General features: G+C 57.2%; 1 protein-coding gene across 1 annotated transcript in view; it reads right to left on the reverse strand.

Annotated features, from left to right (window-relative positions):
- Positions 1–9,354, reverse strand: part of PCSK6 (proprotein convertase subtilisin/kexin type 6) — a gene marked incomplete at its 5' end in the record, with an annotated part of 23,408 nt that extends 14,054 nt beyond the window's left edge. The window contains 7 exons of the mRNA XM_021407526.1: positions 725–897; positions 3,229–3,317; positions 3,448–3,524; positions 3,697–3,840; positions 4,371–4,481; positions 7,023–7,127; positions 9,175–9,354. Coding sequence (XP_021263201.1) covers positions 725–897; positions 3,229–3,317; positions 3,448–3,524; positions 3,697–3,840; positions 4,371–4,481; positions 7,023–7,127; positions 9,175–9,354 — 879 coding nt within the window. The remainder of the gene's footprint in view (positions 1–724; positions 898–3,228; positions 3,318–3,447; positions 3,525–3,696; positions 3,841–4,370; positions 4,482–7,022; positions 7,128–9,174) is intronic.

Below are 9,354 nucleotides of genomic sequence, written 5' to 3' on the forward strand. Positions count from 1 at the left end.
GGGGAAAAGGGAAGGGGGAAAAGGGAAGGGGGAAAAGGGAAGGGGGAAAAGGGAAGGGGGAAAAGGGAAGGGGGAAAAGGGAAGGGGGAAAAGGGCACCCAGGGGTGCAGGACCCATCTTCATCCAAACCCCCTCCCTTGTCCAACTGCCCTGAGCTCAGCTGCAGCTCCTGCCTTCAAACAAAAGCAGAGATATGGAGAACTCTTCCCGAAACGACGGGTCCGTGCCAGGCAGGGACCCCACTGCTGCCCGCTCACTTCTGCATGGAAAAAAGCTCTGTGAAGGGCGGCCTGTTCCCTGTATTTACACGGCGTGAACTCCCAGCAACATCAATGAATTCCTCTTCAGCCTGACCGCCCCGGCAGGAAATCAAGTAAATAGTGGGAAAACACTCCACCCTATTTATAGATAACACAAGGGCAGCAGAGCTGAGAGCAGAGAGGAGAGGAGGGGAATGGTCTCGGGGCAGCCAAACCCAACCCCAAGCTGCCCAAAAACGCGGGGGGAGCATCACTTACCCACCGAGGGGCCGCAGAAGGGCTTTTCCCAGTGCTTTGAGCCAATATTTGCCCTTTCCTTTTTAATATAAAAGCACCAGGGCTTTGCCACTCGAGGGGTCCCCCATCACCAAACCCTCGGAGCTCAGGGATGGGAGGCGGGGGCTGAGCAGGGGTCCCGCGGGGCAGGGGAGGAGTGCCAGCGCCGGGCGCTGCGCGGTCCACACCTTTTTAATGCCATGCTCAAAAGCCTGCTTGGCCAATAGGCCGGGTCCATCAACTGTCTTCCCATCATCATCTGGCCCCCAGCTCGCGCTGTAAATGTCAATGTAATCGGGTCTGATGCCAAGCGACTTCGCTTCAACAACATCTGTTACATCTCCATCTAACATACGAATGCCTAAAAGCACAAAAACATCAGACATTAGGGCTTAATGGCTTTTATGAAAGTGCAAGGATTGCAATCAAAGGCCTTTGTTAGCGGTGGCGGAAACCGCGAGGCTCGGCATGCCTCCAATAGCTGCAACCCACAGCAGCGCCGGCGAGCCCCACAGCCAGGGGCTGGGAGGGCACACAGGGAGCTCTGCTCTTGCTCCCTGTGCTGCTTTGTTGCAAACAGTGAGGTTTTGGGCGAGGGTTTAAAATCAGCTCCAGCAGGACTGAGCTGCTAGGAGGGAGCTGCGCTCCCATCATTGATATTCCCATCCTAAAACCCTAATTTCCCCACCCTAAAGCCTTGGTTTCCCCATCTAATCCAACAACCCCACCTGGATGACCGCAGCGTTTCCCCAGTGCTCGTGGCCCCATTGGCTTTGGGCACACACGGGCGGTGGGCAGTGCCGCAGGACAACGGGACCCCCGTGTATGGAGACAGCAGTGCTCATCTCCGTGTCACATCGCTGCCCAACCAGTGCCTACAGTGCCAGGATGGGGACAGCCCCAGGAGCAGCAGTGACCCAAGGCTAGGGTTGCATGGCATCCCCACGGAGACATGGACTGAGACTGGGACAAGCGGAGCAGAAGGCGCTGGCGGACGCAAGCACTGGTGCTTTGTAGGGAGAGCCCGGAGCGATGCCCAGCATCCAGCCAGGGAGACTCCAGTTTACACCGACGCATTTCCCCTTCCACATGTGCATCTCTTAAAAGAAAACAACTGCGGGCAGATGGAATTACACTGCAGCTGTCCTCCGGACAACACTCAGCTCAATTGCGTTTCTCTGACTCTGTCCCACATCAGCCAAACACGAGCTTAGAAATGCAGAAAGCCGTGCCCCAAGCTCCCTGTCCCAGGAAACACGAAGGGAAGCTACCTCCCAAGTGAGCGCTGCAAGAAAGAAGAGAGGATGTGCAGCGGGAGCCCTCCTTGCTCATGGCAATGTTCTGCCCTCAGCAAATAAAAAGCGATCCATGAGCGATGGAGAGCAGCGAGTCCAATTAGGTGGGAGCTCCCTGAGCGTGACAAATGGGCTTCCCCAGCAAGTCGTGCTCATTCATCACGGCTTTATTTGAGTCATCCATCTAAAGTCACACTCACTGAAGCTGCAGTGTTTTCTTTCTCAAATGCAAAGGTGACAGGGCTGGAGCTTGGGTTTCTTGGCTTTGCCAGGTTGCCTGCTTTGCTAACCATCCCCAGCACACGCACAGGTCAAGGCGCTCATTAAAGGAAGCAAATTAAAACAGAACCCATAATAAAGGCAGCAAGCAATGCTCATCTTCATAGCCCTTACTGGGGAAATACAGACACCAGGACCTGATCCTGCAGGGTGCCAAACCTTAAATCCCACTGAGCAGAGCAGAGCCAGAGCCTGAACAACCAGGCTGAACAACAAGCAGAAGGCATCACGCAGGCAGGATGGGACGGGGAGGCTGGGGATGGGGAAGGTTGGGAACGGGGGCCACGACACAGCCTTTGCCAGCCCCCCCGTTCACTCTCCCTAGGACAACATCTTCCACTGGGGCTTTCTCCACCAACAGGTCCCCACTGCCAGCCACGCATGGAAGGACGCGACCCAATGGAAGCGGCATGGAGCATCGCTGGGATGCAAAGAACCAGATACCAAGCACTTGGGACTACTCCCAGTGCCTGGGGTGGCACAAGGGCTCACAGACCCTTTGGCAAAGCCCCACCTCTGCTGAGGCACCCACCGAGCGCACACCCAGCTCCAGGCTCACCACTCACATTCCCGGCAGCCGCACAATGCACTCCCACCCCCACGTGCACAACCACTTATTTTCCCCGTAAGGACGTTTTGAGATCCCCCAGACCCCTCCCGAGCAGCTCACTGGCAGACATCAACCTCACAAATAAGCGATTCCTGGAGCTAACTCATTGCCACCAGCCCAACCAAATGCATGCCCCATACAGACCGACTCCCCAGGACTTTAGGGCAAAGCCACCACCATCCACGCACACGCATGGGCTCATGACACGGATGCAATCCAAGCAGTTTCCACCCCAAAACACACAGAGCCAACATTCCCCACACCCTGGGATCACCTGCATAGGGCTGGGGACCCCCATCCTCCCACAAGCCCCAACCCGAGCTCCCTGCTCTCCACATTGGGATCTGCCTAAATGGCAGATGAGCCACATTGAGCCACACTGGTGCCACGTTCCCAGCAATACGTGGGGGAACAACATCTCTCTGCCCACCCCAGGAGCCCACCAACCCCACCATGGCCCGCGGGGGGAGTAGGAAGGGCAGGGGGCTGTGGGCGGTGCTGGCCTCACCTCCGATGCGTGCGTTGTAGGCGATGCCCACAATGCAGTACGAGTTGTTGGCTGCAGCTGCCACCTCCCCCGCGCAGCGCGTGCCATGCCTGCAGGGAGAAAGCACCGTGAGCAGGTTCTGTGTAAAGCCCCCAAAGCAGCATTCTCTGAAGGGACGGGATGACGGGATGGGATGCAATGGGTCAGGGGCTCAGCAGGTTTGCAGTTAGGACCACATACTTATTCTCATTGCTGGCATCGTAGCGCGGCGTTGGGTCATGGTCATTCCCGTTGACATCGTAGCTCGCAAGAGGGTCCTGAAATGGGTTTTCTACCGTTAGGTTCCACTTATTGCCATGGCACAGCAGCCCAGACCCTTCCTAAAACACTCTCTTCCTTTGACCTCTTGCTGTGCAGCCTCAAGCTGTGCTTATTCCCCACAATTCTGCAGAAACAAACCCCCTGCTCAGCCCCAGGTGCTCCACTCACGTAGTTCTGCAGCAGGTCGGGGTGGTTCCTCTCTATCCCGTCATCGAGGATGGTGACCACCACGTTCCTGCCGGTGTAGCCCCTCTGCCAGGCGGCGACCACGTTCATCTCCGAGCGGCAGCGGCTGTTCCTGTCCCCGCAGTGCTACAGGGGTAGCAATGGCAGAGCACAGCCTGCAGTGGGGCTGCGACCCCACAGCCTGGGCTTCAGCCCCTCCACAGCAGCAGGGAGCTCATTTATTAACCCCAGAGCACATCTACATTCCAACACCTCCCAGTAACTCATAGATCTGCTCCAACCACACCACACCGACCGAGGTCCCCGGCAGCAGTCAGCCCAGGAGCACCCTCTCCCCATCATTCCTTCCCTCCACCACTCCGCACGCTGCGGGCTCTTGGCTTTAGAAGCACCCATTTCCTCTCTGCACTTAATTTCAAACAAATTTCCTTGTCAAACACGGATCGATGAGCCAGGCAGGAGGAAAAATGATATTGCAAATAGATGGTAGCAGCTCTTTGATGGGCGAAGATGCGCCGGCACTGCAGCTGTGATGCACCAGTGTCCACGCACACAGCGCAGCAAAGGAGCTGCTGAAATGCTTCCAACCAAACCCCTTTGTGCAAAAAATAAATGATCTGAATGTGAAGCTCGTTTTGCATGGAGGCAATACACACCAGGTACCACATGTTGGGCCACACCGGGTCATTGAAGGGCAGGGTGGGGGGATTGCCGTGGACGTGCCTCTTCACCCTCCGCCGCACCTCCTGCTGCTGCAGCCACTCCACCTGCGGGCACAGAGAACTGCTGGGCAAAGGGCTGTGGGGGGACGTGCCCCCAGCCCCCAGCCAACTTCATCCATGGGGAGAGGGGCAGGATGGACAGGCAGACGGCCAGGAATCGCCTGCTGAAAGCTTTCATGAGTTCCATACGTTTCATTCATTCGTTGCAGAGTAGATCTTGGAGATAAACAGTGTTCACCCAGGAGAGGGTCAGGGTGGATATTAGGAAACGTTTCTTAGAAAGAGCAGTGCTGCACCGGCACAGGCTGCCCGGGGGTGGGGGGGCCACATTCCCTGGGGGTGCTCCAGAACCGCGGGGATGTGGCACGGAGGGATGTGGGCAGGGGGCAGGATGGGGTGGGCTTGGGGATCTTGGAGGTCCTTTCCAACCTTAACGATTCTATTTACTTATATTAAAGTCAGGCACTTCCTTACTGGAGGTGTGTGTAAACCTCCACACGATGCCAAGGCGCTGCCGTTCCCTCCCCTCACTTCCCAGTGCCCATTTCTGGTGGGTCCCCATCCTGCAGCCCCCCCAGCACGCACCCGGACACCCCTGGCTTTGTGCAGCCCCAAACACTGAAGGTTCATCAACAACGCCACGTACCCACACACATTTACCCCCCCACGCTCACTGTGCTGGAGCTGGGCACAGAGCTCCCCAACCTTCCATCCCCACATCTCGGGGCTCTGGCAGCCCTGACCTCCGCGTGGCCGCGGCTCTGATCTTTAGACAGGGGCTTTTCTACCAAAAAAATGAATACAAATCCAAATGGCAAGGTTTTGTTTGGCTCGTTTATGTGGGAGCTGCCAGCCGAAGCGAGCGCTCCGCGCTTGGTTTATGGCTTTATGGCTCTGATTTACAGAGATGGAGGCAGAACGGTGAGCATCGCGCCCAGCAGCTCCCAGCCTGGAGCTGCATTTTTAAACCTGTATATTTCCAAAGGGGGGGGGGGGAGAGGAAATAAAATAAAATAACTGTTGAAACAAACAAAAACATATTTCATAGGAAAATATGGTTCCGTGGCGCCTTGCCTGCTGATAGCAAGCTGTTTCATTTGTGCAGCGATGGATTTAAGCGTTGGAAGGAAAAACAAAATGCAGCTTCATGGTCTGGTTGAAAAAACTACATTAAATAGAGGAAATTGCCCAATTAGGTGACTTTTCTCCCCAAAGCAGCACTCCCCGGCTGAGGGGCTCCTTGCCCACCCCCTTCCCAGCACTGCTCCTGTGTGAGGATGGGAAGGAGCCCGGGGCAGCCCTCAGCTTGTGACATTCCTGACAGCTCCCATCACCCTTCACAGGGGGCAAAGGCTTCCTGGAAATTATATTAAGAAAGAAAAGAATGGGGTTTTGCTACGAGAAACACTGTTACAACAGAGCCCTGCGCTAGGATCCCGGGGCTGTTAGCAGAGGGGCAGCTCCTGTGCTCTCCCAAGCTCCGGGGTCTCCACTGAGTGATACAGGGCCATTTGGTGGATGTTAGCCCCACAGGGAGCAGCCAGGACCCCAAAGGGGTCTCTGGGGGCAGGAGTGCGATTTGGCATGTCCCTAGGACGCTTCTTGCACATTCTACCACCACCCTATTGCCAGCGCCTGAGGGGACCTCGGAACCAGCCAATAAATCCCCAGGCTGGAACAATAGCCCCCTGGAAGACACGAGATGTGGAACATCTGCAATTGATTGAATGTGCTGCTTCTTCAGGGTTTGTGCAATGTTTGTTTCCCAGCCCGCGATGTCGCGTCTCCTTGTGCCTCGCAGGGATTTTTTTATTACGCTGTGCACGCTCAAATGCCCAGACACCTCTGAAACGAGCTGGAAACATGGGAAAGAGGGACAACATTCTCCAAGAGGTTCTAAACTCAGGGCAAGAGCCAACAACAGGACCTCAGAGCTCTGACATGCAGAGCGATGCAAGGCACACGCTCACAGACCGAAAGCATATTGACTCGGCCCCATCCATTGGCACCAGACTCATTGAGATGGAGTTATTTCCATCGCAGATGGGAATCCATCATTTGTTTGGATGTTTCCTGAGCAGCTCTGCCACCACTCCAGCACTCTGCACATCTCCAGGCACTAGCGCTGAGGATTGCTCTGCCAGAATAACATATCACAGAGCTGCAGCCCTCGACACCGCCCGGGCTCACTCGTTCTGCATCCTCCTGGTCCCCCATTGCTTTTGTCAACTCAGCTGCAACCCAAATCCCTTTGGGTGTTTGCTCTAGGAAAAAGCAATGCACGCCGATTGCCAACGATTTCACACATAGCAACCACCGAGACAGCAAATGTTGTGGCAACTGGATCAACACCCGAGCGTGCAGCAGCCTCGCGATCCTGGAAGGCTTTTTCCTCCCTTTGCTTTCCCCCCCATCCTTCAGGCAGATGTTAGCATTTAGTCACTTTAAGTGTTTTTCATCACCAATAAACATCCCTGTGCCCAGTGAGTCACCGCGTGCATGCACGGGGCTGCGTCTCGAGGACAGCGCTGTCATCGCGCAGTGCTGCAGATCCCGGCTGTGGGGTTTGGGGGTACAGCCCCATACCTTGGGGTCCATGCGGAGGAAGGTGTGCGGTCCCCGGCTGCTCAGCGTCGAGCGCTTGAACGTTTTGCTGTGGTGGAAGTGGTAGTAGTTTTCCAAGCTGCCGATCTGGGAAAAAGAGAGATTGGTTTTTACAAAGGTGAGGGTTGCCCACTGTCTGTAGGAAAATGCCGACCCCAGGGCACAGGGGGCTGCGCTGTCCCCAGACCCCTCGTCTCGCAGCCAGTGATGATGTGCTCTGGGCTCTGAGCACCTGATCAGCTGTAGGTGCCCCTGTTCAGTGCAGGGGAGTTGGACCAGATGGCCTTTAAGAGTCCCTTCCAACTCAACGATTCTATGGCTCTACATGGACCCTCTCTTCGCAGCGCAGAAGCATGGGCAACACTCATTCATCCCAACAACCTGCGGAGATGCAGCGAGATGGGCAAGGGGGTTATAAACCAGAGTTCTTCATTCCCACAGGATTACTGAAGGGAAAATAAGGACACCACGTCAGGTTGGGTTTAACTGAGAGCCGGCCCTGCTCTGAGCGGGACCTTGCATCAAGGGACCCTTTGAACCTAACTTTAAACCCAAGGAGAAGAACTCAAAAATGGGATTTCCAACCAAAAAACAATACAAATTGATGGAAGAGTATTTGCTCTCCCCTCTGTGGGATCAGAGAGGACATGGCAGGAGCTCTTGCTCCGCTCACTGGGGATGGTGGGAGCCCCACAGGTGGGAGCTGTGGGGGAGCTCTTAGGTTTATTCCCATGGATGGTGTCAATAGGGCTGAAACCCCGCAGGCACAGCAAAGGGGGTGCTGGAAACCCCAAGGGCAGCAGAGTCCCAAAGAGAAACACAACAGTGCAAGAGGCCAGCTGATGCCTTCTGCCTCCAGACAAGCTCACACATCCCAGTTCCAATGGGAATCGCTCTACAAATACCATACTTAATGTTAAGCAGCGATACAATCACACAGGTTTGGCTGCCGCTGTTCTACTTCCCATCCCCTTTTCTCCCAAATGCCATGAGCGGAGAGGCAGGGAGGGCAGCTCCCGTGGTGGCACTGGGGTCCCTGTATCCAAGGTCCCAGTGGGGTCCCTATATCTGAGGTCCCAGAAGCTGAAGGAGGGAAACACTGCAGGTCCCTGTGCCAGAGCAGGGACACGCACAGAGGTCCCAAATCTTCGTGCCACCGTTTCTCCTCCCCCCGTCCCCATGAGCCCCAGGGACATGTGCACAAAGGGGGATGTGGATGCACGGGGTTCAGCCCTGGGTGATCTCCCCCATGGGTGAGCCCTGGGGCTGGGGACAGCCCGGAGCAGCCGGAGCACTGCTGAGGTGCACGCGCCGGAGGAGAGGCAGGAACGCCCTGATGCAAGCACAGAAATATTTCCCTTGGTCTGCAGCCTGCTGCCGGCTGTACTGGGAGGGCTCTGGGGAGAGGGAGGGATGGACGGGACAGATAGATGGATGGGACAGACAGATGGAAATGATGGATGGATGGATGGATGGATGGATGGATGGATGGATGGATGGGATGGACAGATACATGGGATGGAGAGGGATCAGTGCGCAGGGCAGCCGATATAAGGCACAGCAAAACCCCAAAGCAGGAGCACGACTGCTGCAAAGTGGGACGTTTAATGGAGACGCTGGGCTGAATGAGGAGAACCAGCAGAAGGGCGCGCTCCCAGCCCCGCGGTGGAGGTCGGGATGGGGCAGGACGGGCGGGGAGGGCAGAGCGCGGCGCCGCAGGTGGGGGACACGCGGTAGAGGGGCACGGGATGGGATGGAGGGACGCTGCCGCCCGACAGCTGCGGGACACGGGCGCGGGACGGGTTTGTTGATGATGCAACATCCGAATTGCACTCCGCAGGGTTAGGGCAGAAAGCAGAGCTGCAATCAATCGTTGGGACGCGGCTCCCGCAGGGGGAAGGGGCGGAACCCCCAAACCCGGGGGGGCTACTGTGCCGGGACCCCCCCGGCGCCCGCAGCGCGCTCGGACCGGGGGTGGACCGCCCGCTCCCCGCGTTCCCGACACCTCCGATCAACCCCGGCGGAGAGTCCAAAGTTTCCCCGATCCACCCGTGCAACTTCCCGGCCCCGCAGCCCCACGCGCGAACCCCAGCGGCCCCGTACGGCCCCTCCGCACCCCCCCGCACCCCCTTACCTGCCCTAAGCTGATGTACCCATAGGCGGCTGCCAGGCGGGCGGCCTCGGCCGGGCCCCCCCGCACGCGGACGGCCCAGTGGTTGGTATAGACGGTGCGGGAGGGCCCCGCCGCCCCCCCCCGGCCCCAAAGGAGCAGGGTCAGGGCCAGGAGGTAGAGGGGGGCGGGCGGCGGGGGTGC

Source organism: Numida meleagris, chromosome 9 (genome assembly GCF_002078875.1).
Source record: "Numida meleagris isolate 19003 breed g44 Domestic line chromosome 9, NumMel1.0, whole genome shotgun sequence".
Classification (NCBI taxonomy): Eukaryota; Metazoa; Chordata; class Aves; order Galliformes; family Numididae; genus Numida; species Numida meleagris.